Source organism: Gastrolobium bilobum, unplaced genomic scaffold (assembly GCF_033153095.1).
Source record: "Gastrolobium bilobum isolate Gb01-03AN ecotype WA unplaced genomic scaffold, APGP_CSIRO_Gbil_v1 utg7094, whole genome shotgun sequence".
NCBI lineage: Eukaryota > Viridiplantae > Streptophyta > Magnoliopsida > Fabales > Fabaceae > Gastrolobium > Gastrolobium bilobum.
In genome coordinates this window covers 592,607-619,813 of record NW_026898828.1, presented here as the reverse complement: position 1 = coordinate 619,813, position 27,207 = coordinate 592,607, and the positions used below count along the sequence as shown (strand labels likewise).

At 33.8% G+C, this 27,207-nt stretch overlaps 4 protein-coding genes across 13 annotated transcripts; 2 read left to right on the top strand and 2 right to left on the bottom strand.

Annotated features, from left to right (window-relative positions):
• Positions 1-912: 912 nt before the first annotated feature.
• LOC133284543 (pentatricopeptide repeat-containing protein At3g12770-like) lies at positions 913-2,872 on the top strand. The gene has a single exon (XM_061481580.1). It carries the CDS (start codon positions 913-915, stop codon positions 2,800-2,802), a length of 1,890 nt encoding a protein of 629 aa, XP_061337564.1. The 3' UTR covers positions 2,803-2,872.
• Positions 2,873-6,977: 4,105 nt separating this feature from the next.
• Positions 6,978-10,627, bottom strand: LOC133284495 (haloacid dehalogenase-like hydrolase domain-containing protein At2g33255). Of its 2 annotated transcripts, none has more exons than XM_061481521.1 (5): positions 10,191-10,627; positions 10,072-10,108; positions 9,503-9,563; positions 8,644-8,778; positions 6,978-7,915 (listed from the first exon to the last, which is right to left on the bottom strand). In XM_061481521.1, exons 1-5 carry the CDS (start codon positions 10,513-10,515, stop codon positions 7,751-7,753), a joined length of 723 nt encoding a protein of 240 aa, XP_061337505.1. In that variant the 5' UTR covers positions 10,516-10,627; the 3' UTR covers positions 6,978-7,750. The 2 variants fall into 2 exon arrangements, with proteins under 2 accessions (XP_061337505.1, XP_061337504.1); XM_061481520.1 differs by having other exon boundaries at positions 6,983-7,915; positions 10,072-10,114; positions 10,191-10,623.
• A 1,662-nt stretch (positions 10,628-12,289) lies between these two features.
• On the top strand, positions 12,290-18,507 carry LOC133284494 (carboxyl-terminal-processing peptidase 2, chloroplastic). Of its 5 annotated transcripts, none has more exons than XM_061481515.1 (13): positions 12,290-12,428; positions 12,676-12,997; positions 13,128-13,277; positions 13,978-14,060; positions 14,207-14,415; positions 14,824-14,892; positions 15,090-15,208; positions 16,145-16,220; positions 16,292-16,333; positions 16,685-16,793; positions 17,759-17,856; positions 17,943-18,036; positions 18,117-18,506. In XM_061481515.1, exons 1-13 carry the CDS (start codon positions 12,342-12,344, stop codon positions 18,240-18,242), a joined length of 1,584 nt encoding a protein of 527 aa, XP_061337499.1. In that variant the 5' UTR covers positions 12,290-12,341; the 3' UTR covers positions 18,243-18,506. The 5 variants fall into 5 exon arrangements, with proteins under 5 accessions (XP_061337499.1, XP_061337501.1, XP_061337502.1 ...); XM_061481516.1 differs by having other exon boundaries at positions 12,305-12,428; positions 12,820-12,997; XM_061481517.1 differs by lacking the exon at positions 13,128-13,277 and having other exon boundaries at positions 18,117-18,507.
• Positions 18,508-20,443: 1,936 nt separating this feature from the next.
• On the bottom strand, positions 20,444-24,382 carry LOC133284492 (polyadenylate-binding protein 1). 5 transcript variants are annotated; one of them, XM_061481512.1, is made up of 7 exons: positions 24,155-24,382; positions 23,962-24,064; positions 23,917-23,919; positions 23,726-23,796; positions 22,127-22,318; positions 21,921-22,039; positions 20,444-20,845 (listed from the first exon to the last, which is right to left on the bottom strand). In XM_061481512.1, the coding sequence occupies exons 1-7, from the start codon at positions 24,275-24,277 to the stop codon at positions 20,800-20,802; spliced, it is 657 nt and encodes a 218-aa protein (XP_061337496.1). In that variant the 5' UTR covers positions 24,278-24,382; the 3' UTR covers positions 20,444-20,799. The 5 variants fall into 5 exon arrangements, with proteins under 5 accessions (XP_061337496.1, XP_061337495.1, XP_061337494.1 ...); XM_061481511.1 differs by lacking the exon at positions 23,917-23,919 and having other exon boundaries at positions 24,149-24,382; XM_061481510.1 differs by lacking the exon at positions 23,917-23,919.
• Between the last annotated feature and the right edge of the window lie 2,825 nt (positions 24,383-27,207).

Genomic DNA, 27,207 nt, shown 5'->3' with positions numbered 1-27,207 from the left:
GGTACTAGTACAACTCAAGATGGAGTTCTTCATGAATCATGACATCTTTGTCATTATATTCTTTTCGTCTATTTAAGCAACACATATACAAATGCTCTCTTATTTTTTTTCATTTGTTGCAAATAAATATATTTGGGATTAGGCTTAAAATAAGATAGAATTGGATTCTTTAAAGCTCAAATATATAGTTATCATTTTATATTTCACAAATCATCTTTTTACATGTTGATTATACCCTAAAAATGTCTGTAGAAGTATCACCGATTCTAACATTCCACTAGCATCTATACCAGAATCTGGAATTAAAGGGGGAGGAGAGATACTATCAGAAATCGTCAGGGAGAAAAAAATTCTTCTACAAACTTTAAATTTTGTATTTGTATGGTGTAGATTGATTTTATTGAGGCTGAAGGAAAAGATTTGAAAGAATTAATATCAACCTTCCCGGAATTCAAAATTACTATCGTTTTAAAAATTTAGAGAATTAACAAAGAATATTTTATTTTTTATTATTAATTTTTCCAAAATATCTTTAATTAATTCTCTCAACTCTCAACTCTCAAAATGATATAATTTTGATTTTGCCGGAGATAATTTTATTTCCCACGACAAGAGAAAGAATAAACCCTTATTATAAATTCAACAATTAATGAAATATTTTAAAACTTTCTCTCAATACTTGTGCACATGAAAAAATAAAATTAAAATAAACTATGCAATCTTCAGTTTATTGAGTTTAAAATAGATATTTAAAAGTTTATAAAAAAAGGAGATGGTTTTGAATTGAATATGAGAAAGAAAATTACGTGTATATCCTTTTCCATACCCCATGTAATCCTGACTCAGGATTCAAGTTAAACTCTTCATTCTCTAGACCCGCCAAAATCAAACTCAACGCAACTGGTGGCTCTCATGGTTCTGAGGAGGACATTTACCCTCACAACCTCTCGTTATTACAGTTCTGCCACTCTCTTTCACGCACCGCACAATCTCCTTGATCTGCTTCAGCTCTGCATAGAACTTCGTGCGCAGAAACTTGCACAGCAATGTCACGCTCAAATCCTCGCAAATGGGTTTGCGCAAAACGCTTTCCTCAGCACCAGGCTCGTCTCTACATACGCCACGTGTGGAGAGTTAACCATGTCAAGGCTCGTCTTTGAGTCCATTGAGGCCAAGAACGTTTATCTCTGGAACTCGCTTATTAATGGGTATGTGAAAAATCATGACTTTAACGAAGCCCTTTCGTTGTTTCGCGAAATGGGTCGCAGTCATGATAATAGTGTGTTGCCGGATGATTACACTCTGGCAACGATTTCCAAAATCTCTGGTGAGCTTGAGGACTTGGTTTCTGGAAAATTAATTCATGGGAAGAGTGTAAGGATTGGGTTTGCGTCAGATATTGTTGTTGCCAATTCTGTGATGTCAATGTATGGGAGGTGTGGACAGCTTGGTGATGCAATGAAGGTGTTCGATGAAATGCCTCAAAGGAATGTGGGTTCATTCAATGTTATAATTTCTGCATGTGCCGCCTTGGGAAATTGTACTTCTACTTCCCGTGATGATATATGGAACTTTTTTCTAAGAATGCAATATGAAGGGTTTAAGGCTGATGCTTTCACAGTTGCAAGTCTCCTGCCTGTGTGTTGTGGTAGTACTGGGAAATGGGATTATGGGAGAGAACTTCACTGTTATCTTGTGAAGAATGGATTAGATTTGAAGATGGGTTTAGATGTTCATGTGGGATCATCTTTGATAGATATGTATTCAAGGAGTAATAAAGTTGTTCTTAGCAGGAGAGTATTTGACCAAATGAAAAGGAGAAACATATATGTATGGACGGCAATGATCAATGGTTATGTACAGAATGGAGCACATGAGGATGCATTGGTTCTTCTCAATGACATGCAAATGAAGGATGGAGTACGACCCAATAAAGTATCACTTGTTAGTGTGCTTCCAGCTTGTAGCTTGCTTAATGGATTAACGGGAGGAAAACAAATACATGCGTTTTCTATTAAAATGGAGTTAAATTATGACATTTCCCTATGTAATGCTTTAATTGATATGTATTCCAAATGTGGGAGTTTGGATTATGCAAGACGAGTCTTTGACAGTGGTTCTTACTTCAAAGATGCTATCACTTGGAGTTCAATGATTTCTGCATATGGATTACATGGGAGAGGAGAGGAAGCTGTAATTACATATTACAAAATGCTTCAGCAAGGGATCAAACCTGACATGATAACAGTGGTTGGTGTTCTTTCTGCTTGTAGTAAGTCAGGATTGGTAGATGAAGGCATTAGCATATATAACTCACTGATGACTAACTATGAAATGAAACCAACAGTTGAAATCTGTGCTTGTGTTGTAGATATGTTGGGTCGATCAGGCCAGCTTGATCGAGCCTTACAGTTCATCAAAGAAATGCCTCTAGATCCTGGTCCAAGTGTTTGGGGATCTCTTTTAACTGCCTCTGTACTGCATGGGAATTCAATGACAAGAGACCTGGCTTATAGGTGTCTCTTAGAGCTAGAACCTGATAACCCTTCAAATTATATCTCGCTTTCAAATACATATGCTTCTTATCAAAAATGGGATGTGGTAGCTGAGGTGAGAACAATGATGAAAGAAAGAGGTTTAATAAAAGTTCCAGGTTGCAGTTGGATAACTATCAGTGGTAAGACTCATTCTTTTTCTGTTGCTGACAAAGCACATCCTTCTTCTAGTTTAATCTATGAAATGCTTGATGACCTTGTATCAATAATGAAAGATGGTCGTGTTGATATTGATATTCTGACTTAAATCTCTGGATATTGATGTGATGAAAATCTTGGAAGTGTCGAGTAAACATTGAAAACTGGCCAGCCATGTAGCTCAGCCAACTTTGAAATTATTTGCTTGGTGATCATTGAAGACTCAAAATCAGATATGCTGTTCATTATTTGAGTGAGAAAAACGATAAAAAGCCCCAGCTTACAGGTGATTTTAATAAATATGGTTTACTTTATGTTGCGACAGTATCTTTGAACGTGGTAACTGCAATCGGTCCCCTGATATCCCCAGAGATACTGAGCAACTAATCAATGTGCAGATGAGATGCTTGAATGTTCACATGTAAGAAGAAAAGGGAAGGGAAAAAAAAAACTATAACACCAGAATTTTATTTTAACCATCTCATTCAAATCAAGTTTTATTGCTGCATGGGTAACAAAAAGCATATGAGCTACCCCCATTGCTGGGAGAATAGGGATCTGGATGGAGTTCACATTCTGATTTACAACCTGATAGCAGAGATCTTCAATTCAAATGTAATAGCAGTAACAGGAAGTTGGCTGCATGTGTTAAGAGATGTTGATTCGACGATTCATGCCAATGTGGATAGAAGTGTTGTATAACTTTTTTTTTTTTGCTTTTTTTTTTTTAGTTTAGGAAGAATAAATGATGGTAAGTTTAGGATATGTGAACATTTGTATTCTTGCTGCAGATTTTCCTGCTTCTACAACTTTGCCATTTTTCTTTTTTTTTTCTTTTTCGATTCATTCAATGAGAAAAGTGGATATAGCTTTGAAAATAAAACTCATCTAAAGTGTATGGATCTGCTTCTAAATTATAGTAAATTAAGACACTTTATAGACAAATTCAATTTAGAAGAGTTTTGTCCTATCCTTTTTCAGTTGTTTTGCCAACTCGAAGATACAATCTCATGTGTTGACGGTAAAGTATACCCTAGAGAATGTGTAATTACGCAACATAAGTTATTAGCTCTAGAGGTTCGATTAAACAAAGTACATAAAATGAGAAAAAGTGCCCAAAACCCAAGAATAAGATAGTGGAAGCTAAAGGGGAAAAAACAAAGAAAGTCCAAGGAAAGAATGCTTGATGAAGGACCCCGGCTTGATGGTGAAGCAAATGAAATGTGGAACGAGATGGTTATGTGTATCCAAAAAGTGGGAAGGGGGGGGTTAGGGTAAAGCAAAGGGAATGGATTCCAAACAAAGAAAACTTGGTTGTGGATTGAAGAAATGCAGGAGGCGATTAAGCAGAAGTACTACTTTAGATGTCTACATAAATGTTCAAATGATGAGAACTTACAAAAGTTTAGATTGGCGGAAAAAAATGCTAAAAAAGCAATGCGAGAGACTAATGGCAACGTTTTCTCCAATTTGTACAAAAAAACTTAGGAGTAAGGATGGTAAAAAAAGTATATGTAAACTTGCAAAAATAAGAGATAAGAAAAGTAAAGACTTAACCCAGGTTAGATGCACCAAGGATGAAAATCAAAAAGATTTGGTAAGAGATACAGAAGTTAAAAAAAGGTGGATGAACTACTTTAACAAGCTTTTTAATAGAGATAGCGATAAAAATGAGGTGGATTTGGAGGACGCTTATGATGATTTAAATAGAAGGTTTGTGCGTAGAATCAAAACATATGAAATTAAAACAAGATGAAGACTAGTAAAGTTTTAGGACCCGATAGTGTCCCTATTGAAGTGTGGAGAGGCTTGAAGGATGTGGCAATAAATTGGTTGACAAATATTTTCAATAAGATTCTACAGACAAATAAGATACCTGATGTATGGAAGAAAAATATGCTCGTGCCTATTTACAAAAACAAGAGAGATATCTAGAATTGTTCTAATTATAAAGGCATTAAGCTTATGAGACATACTATGAAGTTGTGGGAGATATATAGTTATTGAACATTGCTTGTGGAAGGAGACCAAGGTCTCTGTAAATCAATTTGACGTTATGCCAGGAAGATTTACCTCGGAGGTCATTTTCTTGATACAACAATTAATGGAAAGATATAGAGAAAATAAGAATGGCTTACATATAGTGTTTATAGATCTTGAGAAAACATATGATAGGGTTCCAAGTAAGGTTCTATGGTGGATTATTGAGAAGAAAAAAGTATCATCAAAGTATGTGGAGGCAATCAAGAATATATATGAAGGTGCTACTACATGTGTGAAAGCTTATAACAGAACATCAAGTTATTTTCCTATCACGGTAGATGTACACCAAGGATCTGCTCTGAGTCCTTAACTGTGCTCTAGTTATGGATGAACTAACAAAAGATACTCAAAAGGAAGTGGCATGTTATATGCTTTTTGTAGAGGATATTGTGCTTATTGATGAGATTAAAGCTGGTGTTAATAGAAAATTAGAATTGTAGAGAGGCACGTTGGAGTTGAAAGGTTTCACTCTAAGCCAAAGCAAGATAGAATATATTTGGGATCGGTGAAAGATGAAGATTAAGACTCCATGCATCTGCTTAGAAAAAGGTACTCAAGAAAGATGTTGTCATATATTTGGGATCTATTTTGCAAAAAAGTGGAGAAATTAATGAGGATGTGAACCACGTAATCAAAGTAGGATGGATGAAATGGTGTAATGCATCAGGTTTTTGTGCGACCGCAAGATTCTCCTTGGGCTAAAAGGAAAATTCTATAGAACAGAAACAAGGCTTGCAATGTTATATGGATCTGAATGTTGGCCAACACATAGGCAACATGAGCATAAAATGATAGTAGCAGAGAATGTTAAGGTGGATGTGTGGTCATACAAGAATGGATAAGATAAGAATGAAGATATTCAAAAGGTAGGAGTAGTACCTATAGTTGAAAAGACGAGAGAGCATAGATTGAAGTCGTTTGGGCACATAAAGCGAAGACCCCTAGATGCTCCCGTAAGAACAAAAATGTGTTACCAAAAACTCAATACAAAGAGAAGAAGGAGGCAGACCGAAACTTACTTTTGGGAGAAAGTAGTTAAGCAAGACTTAATAGAGTGAGATATAGATTGGCGGACGGTATGTCTTAGGATAGATTGGAGGAAAACTATTAACATTGTAGAGGGTTAGACTCTTTTTTGCTTCTTATGTTCCAAACGGTCTCTTTTTATTTCATTCCCCCTATTTCTCCCTTTATTTCTTTCTTTACCTCTCCTTTCTTTTATTTCATTTTTTCCCTTTTCTATCTTTCTTCTCTTATTAATTTATTTTTATTTTTTCTTTATTTTCATGTTTCCATTTCTTTAAAATAAATTATGTATCTTTTTTTTCTCTCTTTTATGTATCTTTATTATCGCTTTATTTTATTTCATCTTTTTCTTAATCTTTTTCTTAATCTTTTATTGCTATGTTTTCATTTCTAATGCCATTTATAGTTCTCTTAATTTTATTTCTATCCTTTTTTTTTCCTTAATTTTTTCGTACTTTTCATTTGGGTTCATTTACCACCAATCCTAACTAATTTTGGATAAAGATGATGTTGTTGCCAACCCTACTAAATTAGAGAAGATTAGATTAAGCTATGTGGTTTTGCTAACCACTGTGCTTCTATCACTAATTTAACATATAGCAATGTGGATCTTTTCCTTCTATGATGAGTCAATATAAACGGGAAGTTAAAGAAACCAGGACAATCTTGTAGCAGGCTATGTTGAAACCTATAGAGAGAGAAAAGGATCCAGGACAATCATATTCTTCTTCTTACTCTTCTTCTCTCTCTCTTCATAAAAGAAGGAAGGATGCAATAGTGTTAGTACTCCACCAAAATAATAATAATAATAATAATGTCAGTCGTACAATGCTTAAGTGCTCAAAATGAAATATGATGCACAAGTTTCCTTCACAAATATATACTTGTAACTGTATGTTTCGCAGAAGTTAATATCCTGCTCGGCAGCTGACTTGGTAGAATACTCAGATTCAGCTAATTCATTATTATACATTTGTTGGTAAGAACACCCGTGGCTTTTTTACGTGCAAATACCGCAACTCAAATTTCTTTGGAGGTGCCTTTCTAGGAAGTTTTAACACGCACAAAACCAGACATTAAATCGTGCCAAAAACCCCGATTCCAAGAAACTGAAGTAACAACATCTAAAACAGAACCCGCAACAGAGGTAACAACATCCACAGTACAATTCAAAGAATATTGAGAATCTTATCCTTTGCAAGGAATACAATCACCAATGAGCCAAATGAAAAAGACCACATTAAAGCTATAGGTTTGTATGTCTTTTACGCTTACATGGTCCTCACTTGGTCTATGTCTAACCAACGTGGGATTTCATCACACTTGAATATTTTCAATATCCTCCCTTAAGCGTGAGTCCCAAACATCATCCTCTCCAAATACTAGACCGGCACAACCATTGAGAGCCCAAAACCCTTTACAAGAAATACATTCACCAATGGGCCAAATGAAAAATCACAATAAGTGATCTGTCCACATCTTAACCCAAAACCCTAAGGATGTAGGACTATGGGTGTTTTGCACTTATGTAATTCTCACTAGGTCTATGTCTAATCAAGTAGGACTGCATTACTATTCATCCTTGAATATTTCCAACAAAGAAAGCAAATGCCAAGAAACCAGAGAATTTATTTTTCCTTTTTTTTTATACAATAGTGGCACTGAGATTTGAACTTACAACCTCATGCAGACTACTCAAATCCCTTACCACTAGACCAATTCTAGTGGCTTAGCGAAATTGTATGTCTTACCTTGTTACTGACATAAATTTTTAAAACAGTTTTGTATGGCATTCATGCCTAAGATATGATACAACGGTATTATTAAAAATGCTATTTATTAAATCCTCCAACCTAAAATTTTGAAGGATTTGTTGTTTCATGACCTTACAAGATGTAAGAAATAAAACTACCCCGACATATGTGCCACCTCCAGGTTTCTTTAGCATAAACCTTAAAATAAATGGTCCACGGGAACGGCACTTGAAATCACGGTGACAAGTTAAAATTTACCTCCAGAACTGAGTAAACCTCATCGAGGGAAGTCACCTTGAAATCTGGTTTGAAATCAACATTGGCATACTCAGGAGAATCATATCTTCCCGTTTGATCAAGCAAGCATGTAAATGTTCCTGCTTGCCTTCCACAAGCCACCTGTAAGGTCGAACAAGCAACATCAATCAATTACTATCCAATTTAAAATACATCTGAGCACCATAAATTTACTAGGAAAATATGTGCGTAAAATGGAAAGGAATTGGTTTAGTGGTTTGCAACTGTGTTGGAAATAAGGAGCCACTTTAAAAATATCTGCTATTTGCTCACCTTTACAATTACACCAAAACTGGATAAGACAATGAAATTTCACTTTGCTAGTTATTTATTGTAATGTATTGATAATATTCAAAAAAAAAAGTTCCTAACATATTTGGAAGTTATAAATACAGAATAACAATGTTAGCAAGTAGGCATAAAGATGGTATAAAATATGCGAAAATAGAGAGGAACACAAACATTTCCTTATGCCACCTGTGTAGGCCACTTATTTGGGCAGGAATCCTCATTATATGACCAATCAAATGCAAGTATTAGAAGTGGCATAAAGCTGACTTCGATAAAATGATGTGAGAATACCACTAGCCATTATGAAATGAACTCCAGAATAAAATAACAGCCTAAGTCACAGGATTCATCTACTACGAACAACCACACTCTGGTTTGCAGACATATGATGAAATTCTTGTGCAGACCATAACGTTAACTAATCAGCATTATTGAACCCACTCAATGTGAAAGATTTGAAATATTTTCTTATTTTTTGCTCCTTTCTGCATTTCATTATATATCATGAAATTGACATTAGCAGGAAAAGAACCACGTACATCATCTTTAAGGCTATCCCCAATCATTATTACTTCATTTGGTTGAACTTCCCAAGCAGAACAAATGTGCAGTAGCGGAGCTGGACTGGGTTTATAAGGACGAAATTCCCTGCTTAATGCCGGAGAAAATTCAATCTGCAGGAATGAGGTATAATATATAACGAAGGAGATAAAGAAAGAACTAACAGCAAACAAGTAATTTCCTTCACCATGCTATCAGTCATGGAATATCAAAATGAAAGAGGAAAGAGAAAGAGAAATGTGAATGTTCAATTTATTATGCCTGTATTAGAATTAGAAAACAGCAGATGGACCTTTTAGAATAATATCCATATACAATTAGTCAGTAGTCCAGATGCCACAACCTCAACCACTTTTTCATTTTGCTTATTATGTTTTCTATATTTATTTACTTCTGTTGGAGGGAGGATTAAAAGAAATAAAATAGTTAACGACCAGTGGTTTAAGCAGTGTCCTAAACTCCCAATATTCAAGTTACAACCAATAATAGTAACTTTGTGACATGCACCATAGGAAGCACATTTATGAGAAAAAAGGATTTTTCCATATCTTAAACCGTACTTATCAGACCACACCAACCTTTCTTGACAGTATTGAAAATACAACATAACAAAGTAACCATCATATCCAAGCATCAAGCAACTGCATAACTTCTCCATTATCACAGACTGATTTGTATCATACCTATAGACACATGAAAGCTGCAGTGTAATACCATATCGAAGCCAAAGACAAAGCTTAAATGGTATAACCAAATTTTCACACACAACTTCCCCGTATCAATTTAATCCAACTCTCCTAGAAAGGAAAAAAAGGTTCCAGTTGTCGATAAACTCACCCCAAACCGTTCATGGAACAAATCAACAGCCGACTTCACATTGCGTGTGATCAATCCCCTCCTAAAAAAATAAAAAAAACAAAAAAAAAACATATATAGCATTAGTAATTTATTCACAATGCATAAATACCAAGATCATAACTTCATTATTATTGGGACAAATTCATAGTTAGTGTAAAAGAACCAATTCAATCCAAAAACTTAATTTATATTATAAACTAACACGCCTCCTCAAACAAAAGCCCATTGGACTTAAATGGTGTGGATGATGCATCAGACCCAACCTACCTGTCATTTGCTAAGAAATTTCACAAGAAAAAGTGGAGAGTTGTGAGGGTCGAACCCGCAAACCAAGACTTTAATATCATGTAAAGAACTAATTCAACCCAAAAACTTAAGTCGCAGTGGTAGCCTCTCTAATCATTTATATTATAGTTAACAAATACCATAATGGCAAAAAATAAACTTCATATTGAAAAGTATTGGTATCTATATGTTGTTAACACACATGAAAAAGGATTATAATATTGATACATGAAAGGAAAACCAGAGTGTGTGCTTAACTGGACCTTATTTTCTTTGAATCAAGAAAGCCACAAAGTTCAGCTGCACCTGCACCACAGCGTATCAAACCCGTACCAGCAAAGACAATAAAGCAAAAGAAAGAAAGAAAGTAGAAGAATGATACCCGGCATGATTTGGAGGCGATCGATTCCCAAGCGTTCGTAATGAGCGATGGTATCGTAAGCCTTGCACTGTTTCTCTGAAGGCCAGTTCTCGATGTGCTTCAATATGTCAATCCCCGAAGGACTTTCCGCTTTGATCCTACGGTACTCGTGGTCGCCGAGCACCGCCTTGTACATGGCGGCGAAGTCGATGACGGGGACGGTGAGGGTGCCGTCCATGTCAAAAACGACGCCCTTGAGGCGCGTTTTGGCAGACATGGTTTTGCTCTTCGAGTGCGGGAAGAGGAAGAGGAAAGCCTTAACGGTGTTGGATAACAGCAATTGCATTGAGTTGAGTGCTACAATTTCGAATATTCAAGATTCCAAATGACAGGTTCTTGTTTTTCGGATAGATACTATATTATCACATCCACAACAACATTTTTCATCATATTGCTCTTACTTATGCGGGGGTGGATCGTGAAAAAATGATAGTGTTATTTAATCATGATCGCTTTTTTTTTTTTTTTTTTTATTAATTAGTAATTATGATCAAATAATATTTTTCGCATCAGAGGATCCCCCGCCCTATTTATACACAGTGACTCGTTACTCGTTAACTGTGACTCACCTCTATTTTTAACTAATTCGTAGAAACTAATTATTTGATTATCCCTCCACTCTGCTACCACCGACTATTCCAGTTAGCTCCTGATTAACCCTTATAACTGAATTTATAACAGCGAATAATGTTGAAATCCACTCATTTTCTTTCCTTCTTTCTTATATGTTGATAAACTATATTCCCTTTATAATATTCCAGCTACCTTGCGAAGTTTTAGTAATTTTGTTTATTTCTTGATATATAAATTTTATTAAAATATCTTTTATTAATTTTTTTGGTTTCCAAAATTACATCATTTTGGAATTATTAGAGGTAATTTTATCTCAAATTATCTGGGAAACAGGGAATAATTTATATAATTCAAGTTTAACAATATTAAGTTTAAATAATTTATGGGAATAATATTACTTCAGTAAAATTAGTGGAATCTTTGTACTAAAAAAAATAAAAAATTAGTGGAATCTATTTTTTTTTCTCATGTGCATAAAAAATGATCGATCTGAAAAAGAAAGGAAATTTCACAATTTTTTTTTCATATATGGCAAAGTGATGGAAAAGAAAGAATATCTTTTAGATATCTATCCAATTTGTTTACTTTTCTTAAAATGACGGAAAAAAGAATTTATCTTCTTACGAGAAAAAAAAAATTTGAAAAATATCTTCCTATAAAAATTGTCTCAAATAGCATGAAATTAATAAATAATTGGTCATATAATATCGGTTATATAGATGCTTTTTATGTCTAATACCATATTACATATTTATCATATTGTTTGTTTTATTTTATTATTTGTCTTTTTAATTCGAAATTGAATTTTCACTTTATTGAACTCATTTCAGATCAAGACTGAAACGTAAAAAATTTGGTTGGATTTTAACTTGTCGAAAAATAAAAAAGTATATCATAGGTCTTTCTACTGTAGAGGTAGTCTTCATCTTCACAAATATATCTATTTCACCAAACTTCTACTCGAGACAATGCCCAAATCGTTATTCACAAAGTTTTCACTCACTTTGAAATAAATGTGATAAGGAAAATATTTATCTCATAATTTATTTAATTAATTTTTATTAAAATATTTTTTATTACCCTCACACATGTTGACAATAGAGCAAAAAGATTCTATGACAGCCTTGTAGCTCAACAGGATTACAGCTCGGTTAAGTTAAAATAATTCCAGTTAATTCACATAATTGGTAATTTTTATTAAAGGGAAAAGTATTTATTTTTTAAAATTATAAAAAATTATGACATTCTAAATTTTACTATTGTGTTTACAAGGGGAGAGAGACTTGAAATATAAAGGCAGATATCATAATGGAAAAGAGTGAAAATTTAATTTATTTAAAATGATATAATTTTTGTCCTAAGAAAAAATATTTTTTCTTTTATTAGAATATTTGAATAAACTTGAAAAAAAAAACAAATTTAAAAGCGACAAATAGGAATTTTGTAGTTAATAATCCATTTTATTTTGTTTTTTATTTTCAAAATCCCGATAATGCATAAGAAAAAAGGAAACAGGTTGAGGTAGCTTCTCTCTCTCGCATGGAGGTGATTGCGAGCTCTGTGAGTGTTTCCTTTTCACTTCGTTGCTGTCACAAGACCTCTTTCCCAACCATGTCCATTCCTCAGGTTCTCTTTTTCCATTTCTCACTGCCTTCTTTATATTCTCATCACTTTTCTGTTTCATCCATCCCCACATGCCGTTTGTTCCCCGAGAAAAACTGCAAAAAAGGAAAAAGGAAAATCTTTGAACGCTACCCTTTATTTATTTATTTATTCATTCTCAATCAGCTAATTTAGAGATTGAATGTAAGTGAGAGGGACATGAATAATTTGACTTGAGTAATAAGTATTCACTCAATTGTACCTTTTACAGGTATCACAGTGGAAATGTTTTTCTATAAGGATAGTAGAATCTCGGTTTTCTTTGACACATAGAAGGAAGAAAGATGTTGTTTTTACAAATGGGGTTTCTGGAAATGAATTTTCAGTTGGGTTAAGCAACATATGTTTTCTTCAGTGTAGCTTGTTTCCATCAAGTTGGGGTTTCCATGCCAGAAGGAGGAAATGTAACAGTTTTCTAAGATTGAAGGATTACTCAGTAAACTTAAGACAGCATGCCTCAGTTCTATTTGTGCGGTTGGTAGCTGGAGTGATGTTGGTCATGTCAGTGTCTTTGGCTTCCAGCAAGCCATCCTGTGAGTGAGTTTGATCTGTAATACAACCGTAATTAAAGTTCAACTGATAACGAACTTGTTTTAGAATTTTTATAATATAATTTTGTCTTAATCTTGTATTCATTATTGTGTGATTTTTTCCCCCTTCAAGGGGCCCTGTCCGAAGAGAATCTCCTCTTTTTGGAGGCTTGGAGAACAATTGACAGAGCATATATTGATAAAAGTTTTAACGGACAAAGTTGGTTTAGGTATAGAGAAGATGCACTGCGCAATGAACCGATGAACAATCGAGAAGAGACATGTATAGATTTCATTCTTTACCTTTTTATTTGTTTTTTTCATGTTACTTCACAAAAACTGCATTCTAAGATGGTAAATTCTCAATGTTTTCCACATAGAAAATTCCTGCCTTTCTCTACTCTAGTAATATTTTTTTATAAGTGCAATTGTACCTATGATCTGTTTCTCTGTTTTCTCTCTCGAGTTTACAATTCCACATTACTAAATTGTATTCATCGATGCCTGCAAATCGGTTTGTGACACCAACATATACACAGCTATAGACAAACTAACAGAAGGAAAGGTAGAAAGCTTAACTATGGATTCCGATAAATGGTTCTCTGGATATAATGATGGGAAGCAATATTGCTAGCTTAAAATTTATTGAATATTGAGAACTATGAGAGGATAAGCCAATTATATCTGACCCATACATATAAAAAAGATCTGAGATAACAACCCTGACGGACAGAAGATTGTTTTTATTGTTAGGAACTTACATTTCATGCTTTTAAACTTGAAGTATCAAACTGGAGTGGGTAATGACTAAAATGATGCAATTTTAACTAAAATGTTGTCTTCTTAAGATAAAGGATCCACACCATCTCATGATAAGTCACGCATGATTTTGGCACATCTGGAATTTAGTAGGATTGCATCACCCAATGCAGTCAAAAGCTAACCAGTTTACTTCAAATTGCTGTTACTGCATTTGCATTCAGATATGGCAATAAGAAAGATGCTTGCCACATTGGATGATCCCTTCACTAGGTTTCTGGAGCCAGAGAAGTTCAGAAGTTTAAGGGTATGAGTTTTTCTCATTCTAAGTTTTCCTTTAGCTTATCTTACATAAAGTCCTAACTGCATATTGGATAATACCGTCTGTTCAGTCTAGCAAATAAATGCTTCTCTAGACTTTAATAGCAAGAACTAATTTTTTGTTGAAGGCAGTCTGGAACTCAAGGCGCTCTAACTGGAGTGGGGTTATCAATAGGCTACCCTACCAAAGCTGACATGCCACCTGGTGGGCTTGTTGTCGTTTCAGCTTCTCCAGGAGGTCCTGCATATAGAGCTGGTGTTTTGTCTGGAGATGTTATCCTAGCAATTGATGATACGAGCACAGAAAACATGGGGCTATATGATGCGGCTGAACGCCTACAGTGGGTTTTTTCTCCTACATGACACTTGTGCTTTCAAATCAATATTTTCCTCCACAAATGGTGAAAATAAAAAGATAAAAGAACATATTATCAATATTATGCTAAAGACCAAGGGATATGATTGCATTTATGTCTTAAATCCCAGCAAGTTAAGAGTATAGTACTATGTCAATATAAATATGGGAGTATTATATTCTGTGCCTTTATCTGTGCAAAGTCTTACAAGCTTGTCTATTGTTTAATATCTCTTACTTGGTATTGTTACTCTATTATTAGAGCCAATTGTAAGGTTCTAGCTACTTGAAAATTAACGTAAACATCCATTTAAAAGAACAAACTTTCTTGTACTTCACATTATTTTCCTCGACTTATCTATTTGATTGCCTAACCTTTTAAAGAAAATTACAGGGGACCTGAAGGAAGTTCTGTCGCTTTGACCATTCGCAGCGGTTTGGATGTAAAGCATCTGGCTTTGACGTAAGTTAGTTTTCTTCCAAAATGGAAGTAGATTTAAGTTTTGGCCCCTTGAGAGTATGTTTTGTTTTGTAGGATGATTCAGAAAACTTGCAATTTGATAGCACTTCATTATGTTTAGTTACATTCATGTGATTAATCATTGTGACCATTGTTAACTCTCCTAAATTTTACTGAAAATAAGAGTTTCTGCATTTCAGGCGAGAGAAAGTTTCATTGAATCCAGTGAAGTCAAGACTGTGCAAGTTACCTGCTTCAGGAAATGATTCCCCAACAGTTGGTTATATCAAACTAACATCTTTCAACCAAAAGGCATCTAGTAAGTAGTACTTCATGGTCTAAGCATGATTTTTCTTGCTTCTATACCACTATGAAAAAGGATAATTATCTAAGTAATATACTTTAATCATGTGACACTTTTTTGGCCTAATATGTCGAGGCATAGTTCTTCTTGCTATGCTCGGCAGTTTGGTCTGGGAAAGAGTTGCAAAATGTCCCTCGAGAACCGTTGCTATTCCTCCCCTTCTTCAGGGTAGATATGGAGTGTGACCAGTTATTGCATTTTTTTTAAAAATAAATAAATAAACAGTTTCGTTGAGAATTTTTACTGTTTTAATGGGTATACTTAAAAGACTGAAGCAAGAAATGCAAAATATATCCAAACTAAGTATTGAACAGGAAGCAAGCTGTTCGTCCATAATTATTCCTAGTAACTACCTCCTGCAAACACTACCAACATTCCATAAGGCCTTAATACCTCCCCATTGGAGAAAGGGTGCTACTTACTGTTACACTAGGGAAAAACAGCTTATAGGTTAATAAGCTTCCCATAAGAGTGCAGCCTAGGCTTCTAAGCTATCCTACTTAAGCATTCCCTTTGGAGGCTAGATCCTCACAATGTTTACGTTTCCTTGGTGTAGTAGCCCATCATAAATCACGGCAAAGCATGGATAAAAGAAGTATAGGTCCCAATGTGGATGTGAGCTTCTATATTTATATAATGCTAATAGGGTTTCAATACAATGTTTTACAAGTAGTAAAAATAAGTAAAAGACTAAAATTCCCCTACATAAATCATTTGACATATTAAAGGCACTGCTAAATATAAAAATTTCTACTTCACTTTTGATTTAAACTAATCACGATTTAGATTTTTGTAAATATTAATACTTGTTTATCATTACCTTAACTGGTCCATTACTCTGTGGTTATGAAAAAATTTCTGTATTTCCTGGTGGATCTGCCACCCTTGCAGGAGCTGTCAAGGAAGCAATCAATACATTAAGGAGTAATAATGTTAATGCATTTGTCTTGGACCTTAGAGATAACAGGTGATTTAGCAATAACATTTCACATGATGTACATTCAACCACTAGCTTTCTGAAGCTTATGTTTGTTGCAGTGGTGGTCTTTTCCCAGAAGGAATTGAGATTGCCAAAATCTGGTAAGATATGCTTATCAACTATTGGCATTTTTACATCTTGTATTGTGTTAAATCTTTTGCTGGTGGTGCTTGAAATTCGCCTAGATGGTTTCTCCATCTTTCAGGTTACAATTATTTCATGTCTGCAGTAAGGGCCACTCCACTATTCTTACCTTTTTCATGATCAGAATTGTTCTATAACCATATAATCGGAAACACATTTTACCATTTAATTATATTGCATTTCTAAACTGGGTTGTGAAATTCTTTCAATAGTCACAGAAAAGGACTCTTTTAGTATTATCTTAATTTTTTTCTTTTACTTAATCATCTTATTTTCAGCTTCAAGTTCTAACAGATATTATCAACCAGGTTGGACAAAGGTGTGATTGTGTATATTTGTGATAGTCGTGGCATTCGAGATATACTTGATACAGATGGAAGTAGTGCACTAGCAACTTCAGAACCCCTAGCTGTACTGGTACGTTTATGCTTTCTACACGTACTACATCTGTATCAGAGTTAAGAATTTGGCCCAAATGCTTAGTAGGTAAATATGATAGTTCTCTTTTCTTGTTTCACAAAAATAGGGTTTTGCCGGCCATGCAAGTATTGAGGGCTATTTGTATTGGGCATGAGAGGGAGCCTGTAAGGGTTTCAAGAGAGTCTTGAGCATTCATAGCCTTGGGCAGAGATGCAGGGATAGCAGTTAGTTGTGGGGCGAAAAGGATGTTTGAGAGTTCCATTAACTCTTATCTTGTAATCCATTTTGATATCATAGTTAAAAAAAATTCTCAGCTCATTTGTGGTTGTGGATGTAGACAATATTTCAATATTTTGTTTTTTTGTTTCCTTTTATCTTATAGCAATACCCACAACACCTAGAACTCATTAAAAATATGCATCTTCATTTCTGACTAAATGCCATGCATTAGGCTTGATTCCTCAATAGTTGAGATGTTGGAAGTTTCCTACTTGTTTCATGATTATTTTGGAACTTATGATGTAATTACATATGCTTTCTAAAATTCAATTACATCTTGTCAGAATTTAATGTACTAGTTTAAGGATCTTGTTGCTGTTTAGAAATGAATGAGATTGAGCTAATGTGGGAACTTTAGGGTTTTAGGATGCAATTCACTGTCTGAATTTGAGGATAATGAATAAATGTTAGGATGACTTTGGGTAAGGTATGGATTAGTTATTGTTTTGAAGTCATGGGAATATTAAGGGGTGGTGTTCTACCAGATGTGAGCCAGGTCCATAAATCTAATTGTGAAGATGGGAAAGTAGAAGTTAAACTTATTTGAGTACAGCTATTACATTATTGTTTATGCATCTAAATAATTTTTTATTCAGTGTTCATAGTTCTGTCCTTCAGATTTCCAATTTGTCATTTATTTCTATGGTAAAAATGAGTAATTAAATATCTTGAGCCTATATCAGGTAAACAAGGGAACTGCTAGTGCAAGCGAAATACTAGCTGGTGCATTGAAAGATAATAAACGGGCCATATTGTTTGGAGAGCCAACATTTGGTAAAGGGTAATTACTTTTTCATTTGGTTCACAATCCAACATACTAAAACTTTTGTTATTTTCCTGATACGAGCTATACATACATCGATGCAGGAAGATCCAATCAGTTTTTGAGCTCTCAGATGGCTCTGGATTAGTTGTTACGGTTGCTCGCTATGAAACACCTGCACACACAGATATTGACAAGGTCTGCTCTTGACTCTTGACTCTCTCCACCACCTCAAATGGCTAACCCCACTAACACCCTCCATTTGCTTTTGCATCTAGGTTGGTATCATTCCTGACCATCCTCTACCAACATCATTTCCTAAGGATGAGGATGCATTTTGCAATTGCCTCCAGGATCCTGCATCTTCTTGCCATGTCAACAGGGTCCAGCTATTTTCTAAATGATGATGCATATATATATATGTGTGTGTGTGTGTGGGGTATATTTATTCTTTGAGAAAGATTACAATTCTTTAACCGAACATGCTTTTGGGCCTCATTAATAGAGAGATTTTTGTTCCTGAAAATTAACAGAATAAGTGCAAAGAAAACCAAAAACAAACCTAAATTATGATTGTTCACAACATTGGATGCCTGTGATTGTCAGCAAGACGTGTAGCATTTTTGTGAGCTCCAGTGGAACATTTTGCCATCAGACTTGGATTGGCTGCATAAATAGGACTATGGGAGTGCAAACTACTGAGTTATGATCAAGAAGCTGTGCAAACTATTAGAGATAACATTATTAAATTGTTCAACAAATTCATCAAACTTAATTACCGATCAGCTAAAAATATAAGGCATGGATTACAAAACACTAATTAATTTTCTTGTTTAATGTATATTATTAACGTGCTCAAAGTCTTGACAGAAGTTTTTTGTTGTTTTCCTTTGTAAATGTAATTGTAAAACCCATATTATATCGAACAGTTCAATTAGGCGTTCGTTCGTTAGTTCGACATCGGTCCAATGATCCGGCCAACTGAACGTTTCTTCTTTTTTTTCTTTTTTTTTGTAATACTGAACGTTTCTTCTTAACGAAACAGGAAAAAGAAAATTCAGAAAATTTGCTCATTTTTTCGAAGATTTCTTTTTTTTTTAAATAAGTATATATTCAGGTTTCCATATTATTATTTTTGACATCGAGCAAAATTTAGCAAACATGCTCAACTAGACTTGCCAGAGAAGTTATCGAATTTCTGTCGCCAAGATTTTACTACTACACATGGGAGAGAAAATGTAGTAACAAGATGCAAGGAAAGATTAATACTAAGTACAGTTCACAAGATTAGTTTTTTTTTTTAATCTAACTCAAATAATATATTATACGATGCAGAATCAATTGAATGTTGATATTGTTTGTGTAAAATTGCGGTAAATTTATATAGGAAAAATGTTTGTCTTTTGAAATGATATCATTTTAGTTAAAATTACTGCTTTTATTTAATACTTAAATTAAAAAAAAATCACTTTCTCTCGTCATGATTTCTATTGTTTTAAATATAAAATAATAGTTTTGACTAAAATGACATGCGTGTATTACGTGACAAACGAACTGAAATGCATACATGATACTGACATAATCAGACTGGACTGAAACGTGCACCTGACACTGACGTGTCTAGATGCGCACCTGGTATTAACGTATCTAAACATATGTTATAGGCACATATGCATGAAATACGAATACATCAGTGCGCGACTAAACGCATAGCCACCTGATAATATATTTGGTCAAATTAGGCTAATAATACATTTGGTCAAAGAACTAAACTGATGGAATATTTCGAAAAACACATTTGTCAAGTCAAAAAAGTCAGATTTATGGTTTTCAAGTCTTATATGATACTACCTCATCCTACTTACGAATATAGCGTACACCTTGATTTAATATGAATTATATTGCTAATTTAAAGAATTTGTATTTGTCATTTAACATGACACAACAAATTTTCCTATACTCACAAGATTTTGTGAGGTCCACACTTTTTGAAGAAAAAAGAAAAAAAAATTACGGCACAATCTCTATAACATTACACAATCATTTTTCCTACAACATAACTCTTATAAAACCCCTAATTTAAACTACTATTTTTTTAAAACTGAATATCATTATCTGTAGATGCTTAATTTAATAAAATGTATTCGAAGAAATTAGGTATACTATAGCCAAATTAATCTTAAATATAACCTCTTTTACCAAATAATATAAACAAAAGCATTGTGTCAAACAAGTGTACTTATCCATGTACACGTATCATGAAGTGGCACCAAGCATAATAGACTCTCCCTCCGCAAGGTTCTAGTGAGATTAGTGGCACGGCAATACAGAACATCGCAACAATCTTTACACAGATGACAGCGTACGAATGTTCTTAACCAAATAATCATTTTCTTTTTACCCAAATTTTGGAGTTAATGAGTATCAAATAGCCCAATAATTAAGAATAATTTTTTTTTCATAAGCTTTCACAAGCTGTTCGAAAAAAAAATGACTTCCTTCAAAATAATCTCTTCTGCGCATGCACCTAAGATATGCCAAGGAATAACAACAAACCTGCATCACACTAAGAACTGACTTAGGCAGATGTAAACAATTCCAACACTGAAGTTGACATCATTTTCTCTAAAAAAATCCAAAATTGAACTGAATAGTTTAATTTTAAGGTTCAAACTAAAACTATCAAGAATTTTCCCTGCAGAGTTGCCCCCATTAATGTATAAGTAAACCTTCAGCGCCCAAGTGCCAAGATCGTTCAAGTTTGGCAACTGTGCGATCAACCTACAATTGTCCATATCATACATCTACAGTGTTAAAAGGCAAGGGCATTGAACTTCTGGGGTGTAAAAGAAGCTTCGAGTTCTTGCTCCACCAGCGAAAATTATTACAGTGGCAAAATAATATCGCCTTGTCCCCATCCCATCATAAACATGCAATTGCCTATTAAACTGAGAATGAGCACTAGTATGGCCTGAATCGCGTGGGTCTTCTATACCTCGGGACCCTACTGCATGTCAAAAAGATTCAATCTTAATAAAACATAGTGGGCCATGAAGAAATAAAAACATTTTATCAGATCACAGAAAGAATAACAAGTCACCAATCAAATTATCAAAACTTAATTTTCTCATACGTTGTATACTTAATTCTCGGGCAAGCCTAGGAGCAGCGATAAGGTTACACCTTGTAATCAGAAGTGATTCAGAACATCACAAGTTCAAGTCTAGAAAACAGCCTCTTTACAAAAAATGCAAAGGTAAACTGCATACCATAGAGTCTCGCCCCTACCCTCGCCAGTCAAGAAGCTTTTGCCCCAGGGTTTACCCTTTTTAGCTGTATTAGTTAATTTTCTCATACTCTAGTTCATTTTTTATCCACCATCAGTCAGTGAAATTTTTTTACACTATCAACAAGTCAAGCGCTAGGACATCATTAAAAAAATTTGACTTCTGGTCTCCACAAGGTGTCACCACCTTTTGCATGCAGGGCCAATCCCCACTCGAAGCCCAGGTCATAAGGTGCTGTCAGCAATATTCGAACTCTCCTGTGTTGCATGTAAAGTTCGCCCACATGGAACTCATATTTATGTGGTTTCAAATACAAACATTTAGAAGGGTTATATTCAATATCTCTCTACTGCCCTTAAAAAGAACTCTTGGGGAGACTTGCTGACTCAGTTTCAAAAAATATCAATTATTGTTTCTTATTACGTTTGTGTGTGAGCGTGTGTTTGTGGATGTGTGTATGCTCAGTCCATAAGAAGAAAAACAAAAATTTAAAACCAACATATTCTAGTTTTCTGATGTGTTGCTAGGTGGTCAAGGGCTCATGGTAATAGGAATGTATATTGAACATGAGGCTCTCTAGTAGTCTAGTTTAACAAACATGTTTATAGGTTGTAAAAAAAATAGCCAACTACAAGCAAATCCATCTGTTAGTTTGCAATGCCACCATTTCAATCAAAAATCATTTTTACTTTCCAAGACATCAAAATTTACACAATGCATATCAGTGAAAATTGAAAGTAAAAACAAATCCAAGGTAAATCTTTTTATTTCCTTCAGCTTCTAATAATGGCTTACCCATAACCATATGGTGGATAGAATGGAGAAGGCATGAAAGGCCTCCTAGATCTGAAACCAACTGGTCGTCTTCCATAATACTGTTTCATTCCAGGAACATTTGTACGTTTAGCAGACACCTGAAGGGAAAACCAGAATTCAAATATGATCCAATGGAAAAATGGACTGACTAATTGAAATTACACAGATCATCTAATAGTAAAGACCTTTAGTTGTCGACCATGCAATTCTGATTCATTTAACAGGAGAGCATTCGGAACAGCATCAACCTCAACAAACTCTACATAAGCAAATCCTTTTGGTTGACCAAATTTGTCTGTCAATATTGTCACTCTGTTCACAGTTCCACATGACTGAAAATGCTGTTGGACTTCTTCAGGTGTACATGCATAGTCAACCTGAATCACATAATATGGAAACCTTGATAAATTACAAAACTCGGTTGAAGCCCTATAAGATTATAATGAAATTAAAAACTGTTGAATCACAGTCATGCATCGTTGGAATTTTGATGAAACAACTTTCATCAATTCAATTGGCCATTGGTGTCAAAACCATAATTATCAATAGCGGGTAGCAGCGCATAGCAGCCGGCCCTAAAAATGTTTTAGTGTATAGCAAGTACCGGTATAGCCGCTACAGTGAAGCCTGACTGTAAAACCACAAAACAGAGGCTGGAAACAGAAGGGGAAGTGGGTCTAGAGAAAACATAGGCTGAGGTGTCCTGTGGTGAAGCCTTGCTGGAAAACCGCAAAACAAGGGACAAAAAAGGAAGTGGGTTGAGAGGAAACAGAGGCAAGGAGCCACTGTCAATAGACTGAAGTGGGTCAAAGAGAGAAGTGAGTCGAAGGAGAGTGAACTTTCAGTAGCTTGCCGAAAAACCAATGGAAGTTTGATGGGCTTGCCGGAATGTGAGTCGAGAGTGAGTGGAGAAGGCCCAGATGGGAGTCGAGAGATAGGGTTCAAAACTTGAAAAAGTAACATCATAATAACAAAAATAATAATTAAAAAAAAATCAAAAGCCGAGTATAACCCTTAATATGAGCATGGGGCATTAGTTACACAGGAGCAAATATAGGATTTCACCCCATACTATAGGCGCGATTGCGGCCGCTACAGCAGCTACAAAAAATTGTAGCATTGAGTCGCAGAAATAACGGCTGGGGACCCACATGTATAGCGCAATTGCACGCAATAGAGGCAAAATTAATAACCTAGGTCAAAGCCAACCAATCCAAACCAATGAACACCTATAAAGAAGTAGGACCCAAAAACTACTAAAGATTTAATAGAAACATAATCAACATGTAAAGTTGGAAAATTGACAACTTAAAATGGTAAATGCGGGTGATGACTGATAAGAAAAATATTTAATAATTTAAACTTTGTGGGGTTTAACTGATGTGGACCACAGAAGTGTACCTTTTAGTGGGGTTCCTAGAGCACGCTTAATTTCCAGTAACAGATTTGTTTCGTGTGACTTCTATCATATGTAAAAGCTAACCAACAAGTCTGCTAACCGTATCTAATTTTTGCTCTCGTGAGAAACATCCTACAACAGAAGTGACATCTATTCTTTCTATTTACCCACACCCCCCCAATATCTAAATCTTTAAATTTTCACCAATAGGACAAATGTCAAAAAACTTGAGCAAAAACTCTTAAGTTATCAGGAAAGCACGGACCTACAGACAACTAAGTCAATCTACTTGTGCAGTGTGCGCATAACATGCTTGAGATATAAAATACAATTATAAAGCAGCATGGATTTGAAAAGAGGCATAGTAAAGATATGTAAACCTCACATTACCAACATAGATCGATCGAGCATCCACTTCCTCTTTTTCAGCTTGAGATGCAGAAGAGCCAGACGAATCTTAAAATCAAAACAAAATATTTTAAAAAATAAATAAAAATCATTTTAACTTAACAAACACATGTAGGCCCAAATAAACAGATCTGAATCAATCAATCAGTGACATGAGAAAAAAAAAACCCTCTCTCGGTTTACAGAAAGCATTGAGAAGCGAAACAATCAAACCTTGAACAGCTCCCATCTCTTTTTCAACCTTGGCCTGCATTTCGCGAAGGGCACTAGCTTCTTCCTCGATCTCCTTCAACCTCTTCTTCATATCCTCCAAGTCCTATGGTATTCATTCATGTTAATCACAGAAAGGAGAAAGAGAGAGAGAGAGAACAAATAAGAGTAACGTAACCCTAACCCTAACCCTAACCTTGTTTGGGTGATTGGGGGTAAGTTCTTCATCTTCTTCTTCATGTTGTTCTGCATCTGCGTCCATCTCAACCTCCTCATCGGGAATGTCTGCACCATACACTTCGTGCTCTTCCTGCTCCATCTCTATTCTATTCTCCCTCTCTCTCTCTCTCTCTCTCTCTCTCTCTCTCTCTATTTGCGGAGCAACCCAGTTTTGTTTTAATTTTTCCACAAGTCCGACGATAATCTAATTCGAACAAAGATAGCGAAGGATATACATTTATAACATTTATAACATTATTAATCATCGATGATTTATAAGATTTATTATTTTCAGCAATTTAACGATTTTAATTTATTAAAAATTATTGGATCGTATTTATTAATTAATTATTAATTTTCATAAATTATAATCGTTAGATTGATAGAAATCAATGATAATTAAATTAGTTGTAAATATTGTAAACTTTTTTTGTGGTAAAATATTTTTTCCCTTGGAACATACTATTATTCTTATATTTTAAAAATCCAAATAAAAATAAATAAAGAAAAAAATATTGTAACAATCAATTATTATCAATCAATTTCACTGATAGATTGATTATGTTGATCACACGGTCATATTTATTTTCATCTTTGTATGGTTATGATTCCCCACACTTCATGTGAAATGTGGGGAATCATAACCATACAAAGATAAAAATAAATATGACCGTTGGATCGACATAATTAATCTACCGATGAAATTGATTGGTAATAACATTGATAGTAACATTAATTAATTATTACAAAATCTTACCCCATAAATAAATAACTTATAATTATAGCTTGTTGACAACATTTAAAAAAAATGTTTTTCTTTTCAATGCTTGATCTGATGTATATATTAATTGTTTTCATTAATATTATTTTTTGAAACACTATAACATTAATATCTGTTATATATATCGTGGTGGATTATTTTTCCTTTATGGATATGGTGAAACGCGTGGAACACATGTGGAGAACATTTATGGCTCATTATAGATTTGGACGTTCAAGGAAGCAATAATGTAAAATCTAATAAATTACAACCAAATTCAAATTAAAAGTAACAAATTTGACATTAATTTGAAATATAGGATTTAATATGCGTTTTGAATAATTTAATTATAAATATGTATTTTTATTTTTAGAAATTTTCTTTATTTTATAGAAGTAGCTATCATCATATTTATTTTTATGAAATGTCCTTTTTAAATTTTAATTACTCTATAATTGATATATTAAAAAGATGCTTACGAATTTTATTATAAAATTAAATGTTTCTTATTTTAATAATTATAGGTAAGAACAAGGAATTTCTCTTTTATCAAGTCTTAACTTTTTTATTTAGCTACTTTTTTATGAACTTTTGATATCGTATATACTAAATACTTTAGTATAGTTTGATAAGAACTTGTTTGTTTCAGTATTTTTTAAAGTACTTTAAAAAAATTATAATAATTGATTAAGTTATTAGAAAAAAGAAACAATAAAATTAGTTTTAGTTTTTTTTTCTGTAGTTAAAAATTTTAGCTGTTGAAAAAACAACCTAAAAAATATACCATAATTTTGTTTTTCAAAGCTTATTCAAATAATTATTTATATCTTCTTCTTAATTATTTGCTAAATCAATCTAAAATGATTTTGACTACTTTTATTTTATATATGGATAAATATTAGTGATGGAAATATATTAAAATACTGTATACTTTTGTCAAACACGAATCATAAAATTAAAAAAAAAGTAATAATTATTCTGAATTGTAAATTATAACTAGTTGTTTAATTTTATTTTTAGTAGCTGTCTCTAAATATAAAATTGTGACGAGTAGAAATTTACCAAAAAAATAAAATAAAATTGTGACGAGTAGAATAAGAATTCCGTGCTAGTAAACATTTTAACCATATATGGCACCTACTCTATTTTAAAGAAATTATTAGGTCTTACTTTTGTTTTTTGTTTTTAGGCTCGTCATTAACTCCAAAGTTCTTAATGTGGTTACATTTGATTTTATAATTTAAGTGGGTATATATCTCTTAATTGATAATCAGTTCACTCTTTATCATGTCACTTTAAAAGAGTTTTTTACCTACACACATAAATCAAGTATGAGTCTCACACTTTAAGGGGGCGTTTGGTAGAGGAGAAATTTTTTTATCCGAGAATCTCAATTTTTAAAAATATGATTTTTATATTCAGTTTATGATAATATTCAAAAATTAAAAATTTAGAAAAATTCAATTTATGATCAATCCTATAAAATGACGGGTACCAAAAGCCCCCTAAAAAAATAGAATCCAAGGCTGGATCCTATTACAAGACAAAAACAGTGTGATTCGTGCAAAGTAACAAAGTGATTTCCCATTATTCACTTGAAAACATATTTCTTAAAAGAGGTAGGATCCTTTGATACCTCATCTGAGAGTCATTAAATCAAAAAAGATCAATGGTGTCATATGCTTACAAATCAGAGTCGTTGATTTTTTTTTATCTTGCAGCTCTCAGATAAGGTGTTAAATTTTAAATTTGACACTAGTGTCAAATGATCTACCTCTTCTTAAAAATAATAATAATAAAAGCAACTATATATTTCTATCTTCGTACTATAAGCATACAAGATAGCTGCGTTAAACATAAAATTGTAGTCTCTCTTTTTTTGGTAGAAACATACAATTGTAATTTACGATAGCTACATGTTATAGTTTTCATTTATATACAGTTTATACCAATGATCTCAAATGCTATAAATAGTTTGTGGTTACATATATATTCATTCCAGTGAGTGTATGAATTATTTGTAAGATATCTGGGTCTTCAATATTTTTCTGTTCGGTTAGGGTGTGCATGACAACTTTCTCAGAATTAATTTTTTTTAATTTCTGTTCCCGGGAACAGAAATGGATAGAAAACTTATTTGGTAAAATCGGTTTATTTTTTTATTCCCAAAATAAACCAATTTAATTTTTGTGCTGGGAAACCAAAAATAAAATCAAAAAATTTCTGTTTTTTTGTTTCCGGGCACAAAATGAGAAACACTTAGGGTGTGC